The sequence below is a fragment of the Simochromis diagramma genome, unplaced genomic scaffold, assembly GCF_900408965.1.
Source record: "Simochromis diagramma unplaced genomic scaffold, fSimDia1.1 OVJJ01000293.1, whole genome shotgun sequence".
Taxonomy (NCBI): Eukaryota; Metazoa; Chordata; class Actinopteri; order Cichliformes; family Cichlidae; genus Simochromis; species Simochromis diagramma.
Window position 1 is genome coordinate 7,708,866 of NW_024386801.1, and position 22,816 is coordinate 7,731,681.

General features: G+C 39.4%; 2 protein-coding genes across 3 annotated transcripts; one reads left to right on the plus strand and one right to left on the minus strand.

Annotated features, from left to right (window-relative positions):
* The first annotated feature begins 874 nt into the window (after positions 1 to 874).
* Positions 875 to 6,598, plus strand: si:dkey-30c15.2 (uncharacterized protein LOC558938 homolog). The gene is made up of 12 exons (XM_040025486.1): positions 875 to 1,032; positions 1,159 to 1,202; positions 2,459 to 2,522; positions 2,640 to 2,771; positions 4,310 to 4,408; positions 4,483 to 4,532; positions 4,663 to 4,788; positions 4,906 to 4,951; positions 5,115 to 5,186; positions 5,284 to 5,437; positions 5,516 to 5,598; positions 5,690 to 6,598. The coding sequence occupies exons 1-12, from the start codon at positions 901 to 903 to the stop codon at positions 5,840 to 5,842; spliced, it is 1,155 nt and encodes a 384-aa protein (XP_039881420.1). The 5' UTR covers positions 875 to 900; the 3' UTR covers positions 5,843 to 6,598.
* A 16-nt stretch (positions 6,599 to 6,614) lies between these two features.
* Positions 6,615 to 15,969, minus strand: neto2b (neuropilin (NRP) and tolloid (TLL)-like 2b). 2 transcript variants are annotated; one of them, XM_040025485.1, is made up of 12 exons: positions 15,581 to 15,969; positions 14,368 to 14,424; positions 14,015 to 14,167; positions 13,427 to 13,675; positions 13,273 to 13,320; positions 12,991 to 13,118; positions 10,441 to 10,542; positions 10,055 to 10,181; positions 9,656 to 9,769; positions 9,041 to 9,171; positions 8,846 to 8,938; positions 6,615 to 8,757 (listed from the first exon to the last, which is right to left on the minus strand). In XM_040025485.1, the coding sequence occupies exons 1-12, from the start codon at positions 15,588 to 15,590 to the stop codon at positions 8,311 to 8,313; spliced, it is 1,659 nt and encodes a 552-aa protein (XP_039881419.1). In that variant the 5' UTR covers positions 15,591 to 15,969; the 3' UTR covers positions 6,615 to 8,310. The 2 variants fall into 2 exon arrangements, with proteins under 2 accessions (XP_039881419.1, XP_039881418.1); XM_040025484.1 differs by having other exon boundaries at positions 14,368 to 15,969.
* Positions 15,970 to 22,816: the final 6,847 nt, after the last annotated feature.

Genomic DNA, 22,816 nt, shown 5'->3' on the forward strand with positions numbered 1-22,816 from the left:
CTTGATATTCTACCTCTCTCCTTTTAAAATGACACTACAATAAAAATTAGTGTTCATTTCTTTAGAAATGAGCAAGCCCAGAATTTCAGAAATAGATCAAATAATTATTTACCCAACTGTACTTGACAAAAGCGGTAAACAAATTAAGCACTGTGTTGAAAAAATAAAAATTGAGTACAATTTTTTTTTTAACTTTTAGAGAAAAAAAACTAGTGACTTTCCTGTTCTCCCAGAACTAAAAGTAAAGCAAGTCTTTACAATTTACTATAAATATACTGTGTTAGATAACAAAGTGTGAGAACAAACTGTGTTATTAAACCATGTGATACTTAAACAGGGTAGGATGTACATATTCAGGCTATGGCTTCCAGAAAAAAGAAGAAAGACACACTGATTAGTCAGCACTGCATCTTACAGAAAGTCAATAACCCAGAATACAAGTGAAAGAAAAACGAAATAGTTAGAATATTTTTTTATTATCAGTATTCATTTTTTTTTATTGCACATGTGTTTTCAGCTGTGGACTAAGTCAATAAGATTAGGATTTAGGTTTCCATGAAAACCTTAAAAATATTTGATCTGCTGTATGCTTTCATTTTATACTATGACATGACACCTTTACTGAAGAATGTTAGGGATGCAAAACTTTTCTCAGACTTTCTCTATTATTTTCTTAGTTTGCAGTAAACAGAAGAGGGCAAAACCCCAAACAGTACAGAGAAACTCCAGTTTCATTGTCTTACTATATCTTCTAAATGGGTCATTATCTTGGAAGGCATCAAGTAAGGCGCAAACTAATTCCACTCTACCTGGGGATTACCAAGTATTGTCACAAACACACACATGCACTGAGTCAAGCAGGCGGAGTCACAACATGTGACAAGGTGCACCTTTTTATAGATGCACTCTATACACAAAGAAGTCACATTTTCATTGGCCTGTAATGAGAGCAGGTTATGGAGCTGTGCACATGCCGAATGTGACTTTTTACTTCTCAGGATGGAGCTAAATACTTTGCTGAGTGGAGCTCAGGTAGGCACTACATTCATTGTTTTTAATGGGCTTTAATCAATTTTTTTTTTTTTTTTGAAAAAAGAACTGTATAATAAAATCTTTTATCCGTGAAATGACTCAGGCATTTCCAAATTTTGCTTTCAGATCGATGTCCTCTCTACGGTGTACATAGTTTTACTCACTCCCAGGTACTCCTATGCACTTCCTCATATTATTATCATCATGAATTATTTAACAATGTGTTTTGCAAATATGATCATAGCAAACACAAGAAACTTTATTTTGCATGTTTTTACCTTTATGACAGTTTCTAATTTTTTTTAAAAAATCAACTGAGACCAGCAGGGCACCATGCAGAGATTTCAGGGACTTTCTCTTTGAATTCTCTCAGTTATCTTACATAATCCATCGTCACTGTCTGATATGTTTGCGTTTTAGGTTATTTAGTGTAGATGATACCTGTAATTTAAACACTTCTTTAAAGATCAATGATACTCCTAACCCTTTGTTGAAGAGTTTTTGTGTTTCTTTTTGTTTCTTGACAAAAGCAAAGCAAGAATAAGGGAGAGAGGAACTTTTTTAATGAATTACATAGTTTGTAATTGTTGTTGTTGACATGGTGCCATATGTCTAAGACATGTGGCAACATGTCTGTTTACCTCCCCCCCCCACAAAAAGCCATCATGCTTTGTGATGTTAACCTGGATGTAAGCAAATTTAGTCTATCACTATCGCTAAACTGAGATATCGTACTTTAGTCTTTTCTTGCCACTTTCTATTTCTACTCCACCTCTCAAAAGGCAAATATTGAACTTTTTTATTTATCTGCATTTATCAGCTTTAGTTACTTTATAAAATCATAAGTTCACCCATTTGCTGCAGAAAATTTAATGGGAATCATTTTGCTGATATTTTGAGTTATCTTTCATATAAAAAACAAACAACAACAAAAGATGTTGGCATTACAATTGTGACAGCTGCTGCTTTTCCTTTTCATAATTTTAACAAGTTTTAATAAATTTAAAAATCTAAGCATTACCTATATTTACCCAGAGTAGTTAAGATTAGCTATGCTTTAAGTTAATGCAGCAAGAAAATCCTGATCTTGCATGAGTACTAATAATAATTATATGCATTAATGCAACAGTGTCACTTTTCAGGGCTGTTGATGTCTTTTAATACTAATACTAATACTAATAGTGAGTACATTGTTACAATACTTCTTAGCTAAGTAACATTTTCATTGTAAGACTTCTGCTTGCCACAGAATGCTTGAATAATAGTGGTATTACCTGAATAAAGGGTATGAAAAGTTAATGTAACCTGAGCAGTATTCGGGTGAACTGTGGTTTGGCTCAATGTTAGTTGTTCATTTCTTTTAAACTTTCCTTCAAATAAATACCTGCGGTCATTTAATAGTTTACATATTTCTTATTAACGTCAGTGTGATTGGGAGTTTCTCCGTCCTGGTGGTTTCCATAGCAAGATGGCAGCATCTAAAAGAGCAGGTGAGTCTAGGTGTATGCATTACTAATGGATTATTTAATGAAATTAATTATTACTGTGCATAAGGAACTATGTAGTTTGTCAACACTGCACAAGCCTTCATGCATACTGTTTTGCAGGTACACCTCCTGGTGCAGCTTGCGCTCGCCGACCTCCTAGCTGCTCTGATCTTGATGTCCACGAGTGTCATGAACAAAATACCGTTTGACAACAGTATAGTCATCTGCCAATACGGCCTGCCGCTGTCACTGGTGAGCAATAGTTTATTTCATTGTTTGATCGGGCTTTTACCACCGCAAATAAATCATTGACAGGATTGCGTTTTGGTGGGGGAGTAGTTTAATCTTAAACAGGTTGGCAAAGTTTAGGTGGTTTCACATTCCTTTTGGTACTTCCTGCTATAACAATCAACATTTACAGAGTAAAAAAATCAGATTATTGTCTAATAATATAACGTTTTCTAAAGGCACCGAGGACATATCACGTAGTTCAAGCAGTAAAGTAAATCAAAAACACGTGTTCCTTATATTGCCTCTATAAAATGACATAGTGAGCAGTTTTGGTGTGTCACGTTCCCTGTTATACAAACATGTCCACATTCGTCCCTCAGACCGAGAGGAGGAGCTCCACATGCTTTTCATAACAGTTGTTCTCAGCATAAAATTCTAAGTGGCAACGTCTATTGTGAACTCGGTTGACTAAAGTCTTGTGAGTTCTCGTTAGAATTTAGATTGATAAGCATTAAGGACAGTAGATATTGATTGTACATAAAAGCAACAGAAAAAGGAAAGAAAAGAATGTATTGTAGGACCAAACTCTCAAATTCCTCTAGCTCAGATTGTGGAATTCTTTCAAAATGCAGATATGGAAAATATTTAACCTTTTTAAGAGTTCAATATAAAAAAGAAAGGAACCGGTTCAGTTCATTTTTTTTCTAACTTAAGGTTACCTTATTTTGGGGTTCAGAGTCTTTATGCACTTCAACAGACTTATTAAATTCCAAATTTAGTTTACATGCTATAATATATAGACAGGGGTCCCCAACTCCAGGCCTCGAGTGCTGGTGTCCTGCAGTTTTTAGATGTATCCGTGAGCCAACACAGCTGATTCAAATGGCTAAATTACCTCCTCAACATGTCTTGCAGTTGTCCAGAGCCTGGTAATGAACTAATCATTTGATTCAGGTGTGTAGACCCAGGGTGAGATCTAAAACCTGCAGGACACTGGCCCTCGAGGCCTGGAGTTGCTATAAGATAACAAACATCCACTGCAAATCCTAAAGGAGCATGGTTTTAAATCATTTTTATATGACCCTACATTTCAAAATTCAGCTAATGTAGCATCTCATTTTTATGTCTGCAGGTATGTCGGCAGAGGTTTACTGTACCTTACATTTACATTTAAATAAATAGCTGTATTTATACTTCATATCCTTCTTATACAAAGAAGCATGTTTAAAAAAAGAAAAAAAAAATATCTCATTTCATTTTACAAGCAGCGGATGTAAAATCAAATAATAAAATGTCCTCACGTTGCTTCATAAAGATCGTCCTCGTAAAGATAAAGGTCCTCTTGCACGTTTGTCGGACACTGGTCCTAAGAATCAGCATAACCAACTGAGAAATCTTCTTCAAGTATAAAGTTGTTCTCTGAGAACCAGAGCTCATCAGTATTCACATAAATTATATTTAACTGACATTTACTCTAAGGTAAATATTAATGCTTGGTCTAAAATTACTTTATTGGTAAAACTGTCACATTTTACGTTGTTCTTTGTGTTTTGTTCCAGACATTTTATTTCATTTCATTCCTGCTGGTGGTCGTTTACGCCTGGAAGTCAAAGAATGCAATCCAAGGATGGAGAGAAAGACCAGCGGATGATGATCTGGTGAGGCATTCGCTGCATCTGGTAATCATAATTTGTCCAGAAGCCAGATTCACTGACATTTTCTTGTTTTGCAGAATACATGTCGAAGACCAGAAATAGTCATACCTGTGTATGCCATTGTGTGGTAAGTTTTAACCACTTTTTCAAAAAATAAATGAATTAATAAATGCTTTAGTTTTTACCTAACCCACCAGATGGTATCCCATGTGTGCACAATTTAATTCTTCTTCTCTATCTTCTGCCCAATATAACAGGTTGATCCCACTTGCACTTTACTTAGCATATGTGCTCACTCCTTTCATGAAAGCTACTTTGCTGATTCCAGCTACCAGCAGCTTGCCAAATCGGGTCTTCAGTAACGATAGCACGTATTGCACCAGGTGAGCATACAACCCAGAGATTCAGCCTCCTTCAAAATCTTTCAAAGACGTCACAGCAGTGAAATGGGTCTGTTCCCCTTGTGTTTCTCACCTTTTTTGATTTTCTCTTTTTCACAGTTGTATTTTGTTCTTGCACGTCTGGAGGGAGTCCTGCTCAGATGTTGTGAGTGTACAGCTGTCTTATGAAACCCTTTAACATACTTTCTTTTATCGAGGCCTCTGTTGTAGTGTGTGTGCATCTCTGTTTAACAGAATAATAATGCTCTTTAGCGTTGTTACATTTTGTATGAGCATATTTTTGATACATAATTCTCTTTTGCCCACAGGAGATAATCCATGACGTTTTCATCAGAGCTTTTCTTTTCATTGTGGTGATACCGGTGCTGGTGTCTTGCTCTGTGAGTTACTAACAATCACATTGCTGTAACATAACAAGCAAGTTTAAATACCAGTGTAATCTGATGAAACAAATGTTTTTTTCCTGTTGTGGTTCAGATTATTTACTATAAGATTGGTAAGTGGTATGAAAGACGAGATCCGGAGGGGCTTTTTCCAGTGGAGGGAGATGGGCGTTCAAGAAGAAGAATGAAAAGAGCAATTTCTACCTCAAGGAATATGGTGACAGTCATCCTAATCTGCTGGGCACCAGGTACACAAATGCACGCACAAAGCTAGTGTAAATATCAACTTTAAGACAAAATTAAACTGACGTTTCTTCTTCTTGTAGCGCTTTTCCTCATCCTGCTGTCTACCGTGTTGATGAGAACAAACGTTGAACAATACAGTTTATTTGGTGTTTATATGATACAGGTATGTTTTAGTTACAGCTTTTCAATGAGTAGGTTAAAATGTCCTCAGATGGCAGATTTGCAGGCTAAAATATTGCTTTTGTTTACTGCAGGCTGCCAGCGTGTCTCTACAAGGTTTCCTGAACAGCATGGTGTACGCCTGGAGAAGGCCCAACTTCACAGAGGCTGTTCTTGGAGAGAGCACACCCTTGGTGGCCTATAATCACATACCCTTTTTTGATGAGTCATTGAGGACCTCGTTTTAATGCTTTGGACTATAAACACATGGATGGACCATGTCGTGCTGCAATACATCATTCTGGCCTTAGGAGCCCGGTCTGCCTGCACACTTTGGACTGAAAGGAGTTTTTTTTGTGGACTGAAGATGAAAAAACACCGAACAAAGTGATGAAGGAAACTCAAAGACTTTAAACAAGCTGTTGCTATATTTTCATTTACAGCTGCTGATGCTGACGTGTACTAAGTCAGAGTGCAGCAGCACGTTTTCTTATCAATGAGGCCAAAAAACTGCTTGTATAGTTTTATTAAAGACTTATAAAGATGTTATTTTACAATTACAGACCTATTTGTGTTTAATTTCTATGTTATTATGTTTTACCACATTTATTTATTTTGATCAATAAAGTGCTTTTTATTCTTGACTCCTCAGCATCGTCTGTAGTACAAGGCAAAAACTGTGCTAAACATTAGACGTCATTCTTTCCAATCATAGTTACAGTAAACAGTTTTTATAAACATTTCCCAAGCCTTCTTGTCTGTCTCTGGAAACTCTGAATGGTGGAAAAACTGCATGCCAACCTGCTGCTCTAACGTAAGTTATCACCTGACTTACTGTACTGCAATCTAAAAGTAAACTTGAGGTTCATTCTGGTCAAGCATTGTTGTTTTTTCCCCATCCCAGACGCTCACCTGCAGGTGATAGATGGATGTCATGAAGCATAAGCAAAAGTGTTTGTAGAATATTACAGTTTTAATTTGAAAGGAATCAGCATAACCAACTGTGACAAAGTAAAAATGTTTTTATAAATGAATTAAAAGTAGTAAAAAAACAACAACAAACAAATGATTATGGCTTTCAAACTATTTGTGGTGACTATAAGCACACAGGGCTTGTAACAATCTAAAAAAATCAGACAAAAAAACCCAACTTAAACTTCTTTAGCTCCTTAGTGCAGATGTTTTCCCAGCGTTGATCAAACTGAGAAAAGAATGAGACACACCTTTGAAGACAGGCTTAACTATTGTCACACAGAGAGTTATTATATAGCAATAATCCTACATCTCCTGTACCTTTTGACCTATTTCTCTGGAGTCATTTATTACCTGAGGTGTTCCAGATATCGTGCCTATTCATGGATGTTGAGATAAAAAAAAAGAAAAGAAAAAGACTGTGTACTGGAGCTGATAATGCATATTCCCTACAAACAAGGTCAACTTATGGAAGCATATAAAACAGAGTACATTATCATCACTGACCCATTTACGTTATCTATCACTTGTTTGATCATAGCTTTTATTGTGTACAAAGTAGCCAGTGCATAGAAACTTAACTGGAAGTCTTTAATCGTGAGTTTATAAGTCTATACTTAGAGGTCAAATGAGAATTGTATAACACTGTGTTACCAGCACACACACTAGCACTGAGAATGCACTGTCGGGCTTTTGTCTATGTCTATGCAGACAAACTATGTTGCCCCATTAATTATTGGTCCAGTGAATTTTTTTGAGGATGACAAATGAACTGCAGAGGTATGCTGACTACACCGCAAGGCTTTCCAAATGAGGTTTGTGCCAGCTACAAGGTTATGTAAGAGGTTCTGTGGGAATTTCAGAGACACTGTGTTTAAGATCACAACACATGAAAACATTGGAATACAGCATTTTAGATCCACTGTGAAACCAGGCGAACCATGTCTAACTTTCTCCATTCAAACACTTTCTTTGAGGTCAGTACACACATGGTTTCATTTCTTATTAAATGGTTTAATTCCTAAATACCCTCCTTGCTAATTAACAGGACTATGTTGGCTTCTCCCCCACTGTGTTAAGATCTGGTAACCCATTTGTTTTTAAAGATTGTAAAAAGAAACCTAGTTTTCCGGTTTTCATAAGGTCAGGTGTGTCACTGAAGAGTGACATAATTGTAAAATTTCCAACCTGTGTACTTGTGCAACATGCCCAAAAGGGGATTGCAGAACAACCAGACTTTCCTTCAGTGAAACTAAAACCGACTTTAACTCGGAGCTGACTTTTCCTAAGTCAGAGGTGCGGAAATTACCTTTTTGTTTTTAACCAATGTAGTTTTTTCACTAATACTCAAAATGTAATCACACTTCTTCTACACACTGACTCAAAACATACTTCCACAACATCTATTCGCGTTACAGTTAAATGTATTCAACAAAATACATCAAGACAAGAACACTATACAGCATTTTCTTTTAGTTTCACTTTTACACCGGTGTCAGAGACTTGATAACAGCTCTCTGTTTGCTGTTTCAGTATATAAGCAGATTTGGCAGTGCCTGAGGATCTTCTTGTTGCTCCTTAACAGAGCCTATGTTTTCCAGCCTTACTGAGAAGAAGGAAAGTGTACTTGCACAAGCCATTGGTTTTCTTTCTTTCTTTTTCCTTTTTCCTGTAAATTTGAAAAGCTCCTCCCTAAAATTGAGGCAGTGTTTACCTACCCTAACGCAGATCTTGTGTTTTCTCCTCAAAAGTCCATGGACAGGGATCTTTGCTGGGCCATTTCATAGCCTCTTCGGCTTCCACCTCTACGCACATACACATCATACCTTCCGTCCTCCTCCTCTTCTTCCTCTTCCATTACTCTGTCCTGCCGCCCCAGAGCTCTCTCTCCCATACCATGATGGCCCTGTATTCGGCCTGATTTCATACTGGGCCAGCTCTTCTTCCTCAGACTGCTGTTGAAATCTCTTAGGGGAGGCAAGGAGTTTTGGAAGTCTACTCTGAAAGGTGGAAGCTCCATGGATCCCCTTCCCAGGCCTTGCGCCCCTAGGCTTCCTTTAATGGAGTTGATAGAGGCCAGAGAGCCACAATGGTGTTCATGTATGCAGCGCGATCCTGACGAGGACCTCCTGAGCGCTTGTAGGGACTGGAGCTCCTCTGACAACTCCCCAAGGTCCCTTGAAGAAATCTCCTGTGAAGGACAACGTTAATAAATTAGTAGTTTTAAAACGATATAAACATGTACCAATAATATAATGTGTAAAAGCAATAAAACTGACCTTGTCTCTGAGATTAAAGAGTTCATAGTGAGGAGGGTCAAACACCTCCTGGAAGTCAGCACGAGGAAACAAGTTGTTCTTACGAACCAACACCTTTAAAATATGACAGGGAATCACTATTTTATTTGTAGTTTCTATGAGAAAAATTTAGTTGGATGATGTTAGAAGAATTCGACAACAAATTTTCTTAAATACCTTCTTACGTGGCTGCTTGACTTGCACCAGAATGGAGACAATTAGGAGTAACAGCACCACCCCCGTAGACACACAGATTATTGTCCCGTGAGTCTTTGTGATCTGGTGAAAAAGACCTTTGTTCTTTTTCTCTGGAGGATTGAAATGACGACATAAAGAGTTAAAAATATCAGAGGCTTTCAAAGGCACCGAGAGTGCATCAGTCATTTACTTGTTCCCTCCTGTGTCAACACAATTCGTATCTCTGGATGCCAGGAACAATTCAAAGCAGTTACTAAAAGCTAAGGCACTGATAAACACCCATCCCAGCACTAGAAATGCTCAAGATCCACTTATTAGCCAAAAAGCCTTGAAGGCCTTTCAGTTGGAAACGCGTCAAAACTGTGAGATTATGCTTTTCCTGCCAAGTGGAAACACATCGATATTAACTGTTCTGTAGTTGCTGCAGCCGGTGTGTGTGTTTCATAATGATCCTCAAGGAGACTCAATGTGACACAACAAAGGCAGACATGACATCCATCATTTCACAAAGCATGACAGAATTACACAGCATAACACATCACAGCAGACCAAAGAAAGCATTTCTACCAAAGGGCTTCAGCAGAATCGAGGTACCTTTGCAGTTGCTTTCGTCCCAAGGAAAGACACAGTTTTGTATGCCGTTGCACACCAGAGAAGTGTTGATGCACATGTTAGTGTGGCAAAAGAACGCACCGCTCATACAGGGTGCTAAAACACAAACACAAGTGTATATGAAGTATGTGTACAACCTGACAAAGCATCGAAAGCTACAAGCAGAAAGAATGTGGCATGTCCTTATCAGAGATCCAACTATAAAATGCTTATCAGAACTATTATTATTTCCTATTGCTAAGACTTACTACATAAGGTGCAGTGATTAAAAGTAACCACCAAAATATGCACCGTATCTTTAATACATGTACTTTCCCATCGCAGCTGAAAAAGCAAAATGACGGGGCAGGGGGGAAAGAATAATCTGAAGGAGACACTCACGGTCAGCAAAAGATGTGAACAGCATCCGGAAGCGGCTGAGACGGCTTGTCTCATCAGCCCACATCCTCACTACTCCCACACCAGTGTCCAGCATGATGTCATTAGCTACTGTACTACAAAACTTGGCCTGCAAGAAACCACACACCACTTTCTTTTATGGATGTTGATGTGCGGACTCAATGAGGCCAAGGTCTGTAGAACAGTTGCTACATATTTGTGATTTAAATATGGCATTAAAAAGGAGCATGTATGGCAAAGAAAGAAAGATAAATCCTGTAGCAGAAGAAGAACCTCAGACCTGAAAGCATAGTGCAATGTAATGCGCAACAAACTTAGTGCGTCAGGCAGAGACAGAGTAATATTTATGATGTTATGCAAAGAATTACCTTTAGATCCTCAATGGCATTACTGCCATCATAAACAGCCACAAAGTTCTTCTTACATTCATTGGAGTTTTCCATCTGGTATTCCAAAAATCGCAGGTAAATCTGGAATGAGTAATGGAGAGGGAAACAGTGTACACTTTTCATTTTTCACACACAACCTGATTCCAAAAAAGTCGGGATGCTGTATAAAAAATGAATCCAATGATTTGTAAATCCCATAAACATGAAAAACAAGTCAACTGTTTAAACTGGGAACAATATTCCTGCCATTTCCATAGAGGTTGGGGTCTACCACACCAGGCAAGACCCCAGCTGCATGCTGGAGCTAGCAGGCAAGGACATACGTGGAACGCTATCACCAAGTGGCTGTTGTAGTCTACAGGGCCTGGAAGTGGCCTGGAAGTCCTGAGGTCAAAATGAGATATGCCCCCTAGGGAGGTTGAGGATGACCGAGCTAAGATCCTGTGGGACTTCCAGATGCAGGCAGACAAACTGGTGATGGCTAACCAACCAGACATAGTAGTGACAGCTGTAGTGATAGATGTAGCTCTATCGAGTGATAACAACATCAGGAAAAAGGTACGCGAGAAACTCGAGAAGTACCACGGGCTGAGAGAGGAGCTCAAGAAGACGTGAAGGGTGAAGGCAACAGTGGTACACCCATACGGGACGAGTGCCTCCAGCAGATCTCAGGAACAACATCTGAGATCTTTGTCCAAAAGATCGCCGTCCTAGGAAGCGCAGGATCAGCTGCTGGACTTTTAGGAGAGGAATGTTGTTCTGTTCATGCCTGATGTAAGATTCTAGCTGCTCAGCAGTCCTGGGCATTCTTTGTTGTAGCTTTTGCTTAATGATTCAAATGTTTTGATTTAATGAAAAGTCTCTGCTGCAGACAGGCCGGTTTGGCATCCGAGAAATTCTGCTACAAAGCTATGATGTTGACATATGCGTGCAGTACATTTAGTTTTGTCTTGCTGAAATATAGAAGGCCTTATCTGAAAAAGATATCATCTACATGGTACCTTTACAGCTACTTCCATAGGTACTATTTCACTTCCATACCATCAAAGATTCATGCTTTTTAAGTCTGCGCTCATAACAAGACAGATGGTCCCTCTCCTCCTTAGTCCAGAGAAAGCAGCGCCCAAGTTTTCCAAAAAAATAGTTTGAAATTTTGATTTGCCAAACTGTGTTCACAGACAGTGATTTTGGAGCTCATGCAGTTATTTACATGGCAGACTCACACCTGTTTTTAATGCAGTGCCATCTGAGAGCCTGAAGATTATGGGCATCTGTCATGTTCCAGAGTTTGAGCCTTATTAACTGAATACTATTATTTTATGGTTCTTAGTTGACTGTTAAACTTGATCTTTATGTATCTTGGGCATTTCAGTTTATTTTCGTTTGTATTCTGGTCTGGGTCGATTTAGCATAGTTGTTTCATGTTTATTTTCCTGGCTTTACCTTCATGTCTTTGTCAAATATCAGTGTGCTAAGGTCTTATCTCTGTGGTAGGTATGTGACTTCCTTTTTTGTGTTTTATTTCTAGTTTCACTTCTGTTGTCTCTAATTTGTCTTTAGCTGTTTCTCATTTCCTACCTCTTCCCAACCCCCTTGATTAGCCCTTAGAGTGTCAGCTTGTATAGACAGGCTTAGTGACTCCCTCTGTCTCTGTCTGTATGTTAATGTTTCTCTGCCTATGTGTCCCCAACTTTCAGTTGCCTTCTTAATGGACTTTAGCATTTTTGGTTCTTGCTACAACTTCCAAAGATCAAGGTCTGCCTGTCAGAGTCTGCATTTGGATCCTCAATCTGCTAAACTATGACAGCATCCAATTCTGGCTTTCAGCTTTGTCCCTTGCACAGAGATTTCTCCAAATTCTCTCAATCTTTTAAAAATGCACTGTAGATGATGAAATATTTAAACTCTTTACCATTTAACATGTTCTCTTGTAAATAACATACAGCATGAGATTTGCAAAGCATTGCATTCCCTTCCTATTTACATTTCACAGCTTTTTACAACATGGGTTTGTAATTCAGCTAGTTTCTGTTTGCCAACAGAAGACAGTTGAATCATCACTGATATAAATCATTTTGACTCAGTTTTACTGCAGATGTACTTAAGCTGACTGTCAGATTATCGATGCACATGTTTATTATTTATATGCATAAGCTGCAGATTAGTAGTTGCTTGATATAAAAAAAAGATGCTTGGGATGCTTTGTTTTTCAAATAATGTAAAGAATATAGAAAAATACATCACAGAAGATATGGAGAGGGTGAAGGGTGAAAGCAGAAAGCAAAATAATCTGCAGACTGCAGACTCATCTTTCATTCCACTGTACTGTTTGTCATTTTGTTCCCAATGAATTATATCCCCTCTCCTTAAATTCATTTTGTTGAGAAGAAATATTTCTCCTTTCCTTTATTTTCCTTTCCTTTCTGCTTTTCCTTTTTACAGACTTTCAGTTATCACTCAATTGAAAACACAGAAATGGAGAACTGGATGTATAAATGCAAATTTAACGATGTCATTTCAATATCTTACCCTGTTCTTTGTTGGGGCACGTATAGTCCAGATGCAGTCCACTGCCTGGTCTGGCTTCACTTTGGACTCTTCGTCCACCTGACTTGAACGGATCACACCGTCAGCTCCAGACAGCTCAAACTGACAATCTGACCCAGAGACAACGACAGTTGGCAAGAAACAAAGTGGAAGCAAAAAGGAGGACATGTGATCAGATGGAAAGTAACAACTTTATTTCACATGGCAGTCTAAAGATGTACACCTGGAGCTGCATGGGTTTTCTTATACATGCTGTTGCACTACCTGGGATGGGGTTTAAAAGTCCTCCCACATGCAGATGAAATTCAGGATCTTCGGGGTGAGAAATAAGAAGAGCACAGAATCACTGGTCCGGAAAGGCTATTTGTTTTTTGAGCAGTCTGAAAATGGTACATCCACCACTCTGCATTTTAGTCACCTGCAGCAAAGCTGTACTGGACCTGGAAGCCAGTCCCCTCCAGCTCTTCATCACTGAAGAAGCGGATCCACATGAAGCGTCCGCTCGACAGGATGAGTCCAGGACTGACTGAGCCGCAGAAGCGATTGATGAGCGGGGAGAAACTAAAGGGACCGTCCCGCACTTCGATGTGGTCGAAGCGACATTCGAACGACGCCTCGATGTGGAAGACTTCGTCAAACATCAGCTCTATTCTCTGGCGAGGCAGGGCTGGGGAACAATTGGCACTCTTTTACTGTCAGAGCCGATTCAGGAATACAAAACGCTATAAAAACGGCAACAAGAAAGACACGTTTGCTCCTTTCAGATGCTACCCTGTCTTGTATGTTCTTTATATATCATTACTGGTTGAGAAGTTAATGAACGATACATTAAAATAACACAGTTTTGTCTTTAATGACAAAAGAGGAAAATGAGGCATTGTACATAATAGGTTTTATATGTGTCGATGGCATTGGATTCCCGCAGAGCCAATCCGAGCCAATACAAGAATATGTCCCAATATCTGAACTGTTTTTCAGCTTGGGCTGTGTGCTTCTCATCAGTTACCTTCCAGCACATAGAGGCACTCCTTGTTTGGAGGGTACGTATTTGGGTAGTTTGGGGAACTGAAAGTGCCGCCATCAGTGGTTCGTACCCAGTTTCCACAGTGACGCTGTGGTCGTAGAGAAGGGTTAACTGCTTTCGACCCTGCACCTGAATCTGCACATTATGAAAACCAAGCAACACAAGGCATTCAAACCTACAAAAAATTATCCGGACAAAAGCTGCTGACATCTAAAATGCAGGTATGGACACATTTGTGTAATAAATAAATAAATACATCGCAAATTAAAGAAGAATATGGAAATGTATAAAGGAGTCCATTTGTCAAAGGAGCAGAATAAAGATTGCAATCTTACCTTTAATCTTTTGCACCAGTGCAAATCCCCCCTCAATGAATAGGAGAAATATCCAGACTGTACAGAAGTCAACAGTGTGTGAAATCATAGTAAGGAGAGGTACAATCAAGGAATAAAGGAAACGAGAGCTTAGCAGGATTTCTTTGTCTGTGCTTTATGTTTCAGTACACTCAGCAGAATCCTTGAATGTATATTAAAGGCAAGGGTGTGGGGTTCAAAGCTTGGGAGTGAGAGAACAAGCTGCTTCTACCATCTGCTTCCTTAACTCTTACTCTTATCTTTGCATCCTCTTTTTTTTCGTCAAGATTTATGCTGGGTGAGAGGACTGCTGTCTGCCAAGAAGCTGTTCAAGGACACCTAATGGTAAATATGCATTAAAAAAAGAAAAAAAAAAAGTTTCATGAAATCATATCTTGCACCACATTTGTACCTATTACATAAAATGTGACCCAAATAAATCATCTTGCCCAGGGGCACCAGTCTGCTTAGAACTTGCTTTGAGTTTTCACCAAAGTGGCATGTTGGCATGTTGCTGCACATCCAGGGACAAAAAGCAAAACAAAAACGACAGTTATGATATAGGCTGTGGACGTTCGTGCTGCATGTTCTGTCTGTCACAGCTTGTGACCTGGGAAACAGGCAGATTTATAACTTCGGACTCTGTTTTCAATTCATTATTGTTGTACAATAAGGTAAATAAGATGTGTGGCTCACTGCCATGCTGCATGTTAAATTTACTTGCAGCCCTTCTTCTGAGAACATATTAAGTGGGTGCAGAAGAGGAACAGAGGCAGCAACAGCAGCCCAAATCCTCCACTCGCTCAGGCACTGAGCCACCACACGCTGACGCAAAAGGGGAAAAACGGATTTCCTACTTTGATTTTTTTTTTTAAAGAAAAATCCGTGTTGCTTTTTTTTCTTACTTTTTTGGAGTAACTGCACCGAGCAAGTGTGGGGAGCTGTTACTTCAGCACCACGAATCGATGCACATATCGATGCACAACAGAGAAACTTTCAAAACAAAGGGAAAAAAAACGATTTCTTTGCACAAAGTAACTACACAAACATGTCAGAAAACAGCCAAGAAAAAAACCCTAAAAACCAGATTTGAGACACCCGCGTTTCTAACAACTCTCTCTTTTCCCCTCAGACATTTAAGTAAATAAATACGCGATCTGCTCTGAAGTGCGAAAATATGGATGATTTCTCTTACCTGCGTACATCCTCGCCGCTGAGCTCCTTTTTAGGAGTTTTTCTGTTTTCAAACTTGTCCCTCACATCCCCTGTTTATGTCAGTAGTACGGATTACCGCACGTTAAAACTACTGATTTAGAAAATCCGAACTTTCACCTTTCCATCCTTGTCGTGTTGGTCAAACTGAGAGCGGCTCAGGTGCGAAAAAGAGCAGATTAACTTCTGATTCGTCATCAGAATCAGAAGTTTGCACAGTTTTCCTGCCCAGCTCAGTGTATGAGCCTCAGCCTCAAACAAACGGATGATCAGTCTGCAGCTGCTCGCGGTTTAAAGATTGAGCTCAGTTGACGCTAGACTGTAGGGGAAAGCTGATTGCGCATGTGCCTCATCAGTTATGAGTATTGGTGATATGATAAACCTCCAGTCGCCCGTTTGGCATGGGGATGAATTAAATTGGGATTTCCCATTTTTCAAATTTTAATTAGCTGATACTGGCTGTCGCACTCATTCTCCCAGACAGACAGTCACACACACGCGCGCGCGCGCACACACGCATACACACACACACAGACACGGCGGGGGACCGTGCCAAAAAGCCCACTGAGCATAAGTCTGTCGGTGCATTGCTGTGAATTCCTATTCAGAGCAGAGAGCATGGACACATTGGCTCTAGCCTTCTCATTTTTCACCAAGGACACTCATCACCTAAAGCCCCAAAAAGCTGGCTATAGAGCCAGAGAGAGATGGAAATGGAAGCCAAGTGTAGGTGGGATAGAGATTTTCCTTTGATGTGTTAGCTTTTAAGACAAAAACGACTCACCACATCCACTGGAGGATTTGTACTGTTTCTTATAGGTGAATGTACTTGCTTTAAATCAGAAGCTTGTGACAAGAAGTGGGACATTTGCCAGTTCTCCCTTCAGTTGATCAGTTGTATCAAAACCTTCCTACTTGTTTTTCACATTCAATGCATGTTTACAACCAATCAAAGAAGCAGACAAATCTGAATATATTAAGTTGTTATACCATTTATGAATACTTTTGATCTGATAGTGGAGGATATTCCTCAGACTTTCCTTTAGAAGCTACAGGGAAATTTCTTTAAGTAAAAAGATAAGTACTATCAAGAGTTCAAAGTACTTCTACTTGTTACAAGTAATAACATATAAGAGTATACGTTTTTAATATGTATTTAATCGTTGGATTGATATTGCTTATTTAATAACATTCAAGCTGAATTAATGTAATTTTAGCTTTTTTAATCAACGTGGGAAAACTATTATGGTAAAAAGTTAATAGTACAAAAAAGCCTCAGCTTACTATATAACTACAAGTGCTATACAAACCCAATCACACAAAAGAAAGTGAGACGGTGTATAAAATATGAATAAAAAAAAGAACTCAGTGATCCGCAAATCTTATTAACCTGTATCTTATTCACAGTAGGCCATAGAAAACCTATCAAATCTTTAAACTGAGAAAAAGCAAGTGAAGTTTATTTGTAAAGCGCCTTTTGCAGACACAAGACAAGTCACAAAGCACAATCAAAATAATACGATTAATCAAAATCAGTTACTAACAATAAAAATCTCAACAGAAAGCTGTTAAATAATAACTGCTTTTTAACAGCAGGAGACTATTCCAAAGTCTAGGTAGTAGAGATTAGGAAGCTAATCTACAACAGATTAAAAACACGCCGACACGCTTCAAAAAACACGCTTCAAACCACAGAGCAACACAAACCAAAGACAATCCTTATTTATTAGGTGGGTAAGAAAGTCAGCAGGAGATAAAAGCTCGCTCACACAGCATGTGGACTCTCACAAAGCTGCATCCTCTGGGCTTGTGTTTGAAAACAACACTTTCCCCTGTGACTGATTATAAAGTGAAGGCGTTGTCTCTGAGTTGCGTGAATCGTTTATTATCGGCGTGTGTTCGGTTGGGAAAGAGAGCTTAAACTCCACCTCAGCCTGAGCCATGTGAAGTCTGAACTCAAAGTGTCCACGCAAACCTGCTGTTACACACACAGCCAGTCCTCTGGTCCTCTGCCTGCTGCTCGTTCACTGAGACGCATGCAAAACAAGTACACATACAGGTACACTTTCACCACACATCAAGGGTATTCAAATCCACATCCGTTACCATAGCAACCAGACTTTAGTCTTGGCTGCTTCTTCTGAGGTAATCAGAGACCTAGAAAGCAGAGGTTTGAGGGGGTTTGACAGAGACGGGGATCAAAGTGGAACAAAAGGTGTGCTGCTGCTCCAAGAGGCGAAAAGTACTGTTGATTTTTATTCCCCTGCTTTGAACTTTCTGAATAGAAAAGTAGAACAAAACACAAGTTGGCATGTTTTTCTTGTTTCAAAGTGTTTCTTATTTTTAAAACATTAGGAAGGAAGGAAGGAAGGAAGGAAGGAAGGAAGGAAGGAAGGAAGGAAAGAAGCAGGGATCTGTTCTTTAGTACACTGCTGAAAAAAATAAAGGAATACTTTGAAAACATCACATTTCCATAGGAAAAAATCACATATATACTGATATGGAATTAAAGGACGCCACAGAAATGGATGAAAATGAAAACGTTCAACCTACAGACGTATGATTTCAAAAACACCCTGAAAGTGAAAGTGAAAAAATGATGCACCAGGCTAGTCCATTTCACAGCAAATAAAAATGTTACTCAGTAGTTGGTTTGGCCCCCATGTGCTTGTATGCATGCCTGATAATGTCAGTGCTCCTAATGAGACAACAGATGGTGTCTTGGGGGAACACCTCCCAGATGTGGACCGGGGCGTCGCTGAGCTCCTGGACAGTTTGAGATGCAACCTGGTGGTGTCGGATGTAGCGAAACATAATGTCCCAGAGATGTTCTGTTGGATTTAGGTCAGGCAAACGAGGAGAGCAGTCAATGGTATAGATTCCTTTAGCTGCACAATGTTCTCCACAGCTTTTTCAGACCATTTCACAGCTGTCACATGTGTTCAGGGTGAACCTGTTCTCATCTGTGAAAAGCACACGGCAGCAGTTATGTACCTGCCAATTTTGGCAAATATGACAAATACCAATGGGGGTCCTGACGCCCCCAACTAGAGGATATCGGGCTCACAGGTCAACCTTAATGAAGTCTGCTTCTGATTGCTTAGTCAGAAACATTCACTCCAGTGGCCTGCTGGAGGTTGTTTTTGTAGGGCTCAGGCAGAAAGACAATGTGCTAGAAGACCATGGTACATATTGATCCTAGTGGAGTTGGTCTGCCTGTGCAACGTCTGAATATCTACATTCCATGTGGATTGAATGGCATGACAACAGTCATAGCACCCTCTGAACAGCTGTAGAGTAAGACTAGATAAAGTCCAGCTGGAATGTTGACATTTTTTGTAACACCGCAGTGTTTTGGCAATTAGATGCAAAACTGCAAACACTGAAAAAGACACACAAAAGAGGATAATGAATTCTAAATTGTTCATTTGCAGGGCCGCGAGTTTTAATTAGCATTTTGACTAAAGTCTCAACGAGGCAAGTGATTGCTCTTATGCGCATGTGATTACAGAGGAAATTAGCATCTTCAATTTGCAGAGTACACGGATGAGCGAGCCAGGTGAGTTGGTGAAATCAACTTTAGCTCATTTAGCCTTTCTTTTCTCATTAGGAAAACGCACAAGCCCATGCACAATTTTGCAGTTTTATTAATCTGAATGAGCTGTCATGAACAGGTTCAAGTTTAAGGTCATGCATCACACACAAGGACGTTTCATGGAGTTCAACAGTAACATGTTATGACACGGTAAAGCAGTTCCAGTGGATCTTTAACCCTTTCCGAGCACAATACTGCCACAGAAACACGCTGCCTGGACTTTGAATCTATGCCACTGTTTCCTTGAGCTGCATGTCTGCGTGTCACCATGATAAGCGACAGATTGATGAACGAAAGAAAAAAAAAAAAAGGCAGTTTTATCAGCTTCCAAGGGAAAGTTATTAAGATCCCACCACAAGCCTGTGATTGGCAGGAAATCCCAGTGGATTTGGCCTATTACTGCCGATGAAGCAGCACAGTAGCCTTCAAGTCTCAAGTTCAACAACAGATTACTGCATCCCAGCAACTCCTTATTTATCATCATAAAGTAGGGGGGGGGGCTCTGGAGATTTTACGGCCTTTGGGCACTGGATGTTACAGCCGTAGATTATGTCACAACCAATCACCCTCACGCACAGTCTGCGGCATTAAATCCTACACTCAGCCGAGGAGCCCAACTTGGGTCTTCTAGTGTGGGCCATAAAAATCTTTAATCAGCAGACCTGTGGCATAATTGACCTTTTCCTTTTCTTTGTTCTTGGGGTATTTAAAAGCTGTTGGTGCAAAACCTGATCTTCAAGGAAATTTAAACTGATGTTTAATCATCCCCATAGATGAAGCCTTACATAAGAACCAGCTTAAGGTTCAAAGTCACGTTGACCCAGGAGACCCAGCCATTGACTGTGAACACACATGTCCCATTCCTAGAGAGATTTAGACATATGTGATATCCGGAAGCACGAAGCGCTGACACTAAACAATATACTGATCTCAGGACCGCATGACAACAGATTAGAGAAAGAAAGAAGGGCAAGAAAAACGACCCTATTAGAAAGAACGTGGGAAAGAGAACTATAGGTTAAGCTTTTAGAAGATCACAGGGCAAAATTCTTATGAAATCAGTTTTGGTTCTAAATATACCAAAAAAACCCAGCTTTTTCTCTTTAATCTCAGTCTTGTGTTTTTAAGTTGTCAGTACTCTTCCTTCATTTCTGTTTATGAAGCAAAGCAAAATGTTAAAAGGAATTACAAATTAACGTGGGAAACCACATCGTAGCCACGTCATGATGCATTCCAATCAAACATACATATATGCAGGCAAACACAAATAATAAAAAGAGTGAAAGGATGCATCCACACATCCTACGTGTAAACACATCCAGAACTTGGAAAATGGGAATGACTGGCTCCATTATGTTTTGTGGGAACATCCAAACGCAACCTGAAAGATTAAAAAAAAATGTCTCTGCTTTCCCTTAAGTGTCAGGTTTTCTTCTTTGTGTTCTGCTACGCACACAAAAAAAGAAAAATGTTACATTAAGTATTGCCAGACCTGCAAACATACTCTTTCATGGTCCTGTATAGATTTGCAAATCCACAGCTATGCCATAGCGAGAAGGCGTTGTGTCTGTGCCAACAGATAAGGTCATTCAGTGGAAAATTTTCATTCAATTTAAACATTCTGCTCTTCATAAATCTCGCTCTCTGGCGCCATATGGCCAATCACAAGGAGGGCTTCTGAGCCAGATGGCCAATGGCAATGACCCTTACTCAAATCAGGGTTAATCTCAGGAAGACAACGATAAGATTACTCTGCTTCATACCAATTAGAGCAGGAAGAACATGTTATTGACAAGCCTATGGAAAATCAGATATTATATAATTACACTTCTACTCTGATGAGCCACAAGTTTAAAACCACCAACAGGTGAAGTAAATAATACTATTCACCTTGTTGCTGAGAAACCTTAACTCTTGGCTGTTGTATGGCTGCTACTTTGACACGTGTCAGCCATCTAAACATTGCCATAGATCCAGCCACCTCCCGCCATGGCACTCTGAAAGGACAATGCACCTCGTCATACAGCTAGGGCTGAGATCACAATGATGACGCAGCCTCAAAACTCATCATATCCTGGTCTGACTGACTCCAAACTCCCAGTGCCAGACATCACAGGACATCCCCAGAGGTGCCGTGACTGTGCTTCAGTGGGTCAGAGCAGGGGCCCGCACAATATTAGGTTAATGATACTGCTGATCAGTAGTATACGATATAAACAGCTGATAGGTTTGTTTAAAATGATTCGACTTCACAAAAATCTACCGTGTGAAAATTTAATATAAGAAGATGTTACAAAAAATGAAATAATTAATTAAAAAAAGAGGGTTACTACTGAAAAAGACATTTAAAAAGTGTTTAACAAAATCATGGTGGTGATATTCAAGTTTAGCACATTTCGGGCATGTCTGACCCACAAATTCAGCAGGCTAGAAAAGCAGCGACAAGATTTACTCTATTGGCAAACAGAAATCTTCTTAGCACAGCCTGATCTGTGGATGTGGCAGCAAGCCTGGAGGAGGATGAGTCCAATACAATATTGGGGTCTACACAGATTTGCGTGCGTGTGTCTTTACGTTTAGATCATTTATATATGATTTTTTTGATTTTGCAGTGATGCCACTGAGTTAATGATGATGATAAGTTGTAAATACCGCACACAGAGTTAGTGAGGCGTTTTAAAAGTGACAAACTCATAATTCATGCTTGGTGGATTTAAAAGCTATTCCAAATTATAGTCACTAATACAGTTTGTTGCTGGTTAAAAGCCCCTTTTCAGTGCAATCTGTAAGAATAAATAAAAATAATATCGTGGGAGATTTTGAGGATTTTTCTTGCCAGTTCAGCCTGCTGGTTATTGTTTTTTCTTAAAATGCACTGAACTTAAGAGCTTAAAGGAAAATTACATCGTGAACACATCTTGCTGTTAACATGCTGTTTGCCTTGAGATTTTTTTTGTGTCCCTTTTTTCCACTTTTTAATTTAGTCAAACATACAAAGCCGGTCCTTGTAATCAAAGCCTAAGCGCTTGTAGGCAGGGGCTTTAGAGACATAATTAAAAGGCCAGAGTGAGAGAAGGCAGCTTTGGTGTACAAAGTGACAGAAAGTGACAGTCTGATGCAAGGTTGTTTAGAACATCAGTGATTTAAAGAGGAGGATAAAAGGACAGAGGGGGGAGAGAAAGGAGTAGAGTGAAAGAGCGAGAAAGAAATGTGTCATGCAGCTGGACAGATTATCTACTGATGGCCCGTAAGATCAAGTCACACATGGCTAGAGATCATCAGCACTCCAGCATGTCCAGATTGCATTTTAACAACTACAAGCATTTAACTGTATCTCTAAAGCAAGAGGACACAAATCAGAAAGTGGTACTGGTTTGTATTATTTTATTTATTTATTTTAGCTTACGTCTGCGTTTTTGTGCTTGAATCTGCAGAAGAGCTGAGACAATAGAAAGTCCTGGGCGAGAGATTGGAAATTAGATTAGACCAGACTTAGAACACAGTTTTAATCGCACTCACAGTACTTGTGATCCTGATTACTTCCAGCAAAATAAAGCGAGCATATGTGTGCACAAGTAAGTGTGCAATGACATGGAAAGAGAAAGAGATTTGCAAATGGTGCTT

Coding starts and splice junctions, on each gene's coding strand:
- si:dkey-30c15.2 (XM_040025486.1), top strand. CDS start 901: ATGCACTCTATACACAAAGAAGTCACATTTTCATTGGCCTGTAATGAG. Junction 4,789..4,905: donor GATAGCACGTATTGCACCAG/GTGAGCATACAA, acceptor TCTTTTTCACAG/TTGTATTTTGTTCTTGCACG. Junction 5,438..5,515: donor CCTAATCTGCTGGGCACCAG/GTACACAAATGC, acceptor TTCTTCTTGTAG/CGCTTTTCCTCATCCTGCTG.
- neto2b (XM_040025484.1), bottom strand. CDS start 14,455: ATGATTTCACACACTGTTGACTTCTGTACAGTCTGGATATTTCTCCTA. Junction 14,168..14,367: donor ACTGGTGCAAAAGATTAAAG/GTAAGATTGCAA, acceptor CATAATGTGCAG/ATTCAGGTGCAGGGTCGAAA. Junction 9,770..10,054: donor GTTCACATCTTTTGCTGACC/GTGAGTGTCTCC, acceptor TTTGTGTTTTAG/CACCCTGTATGAGCGGTGCG.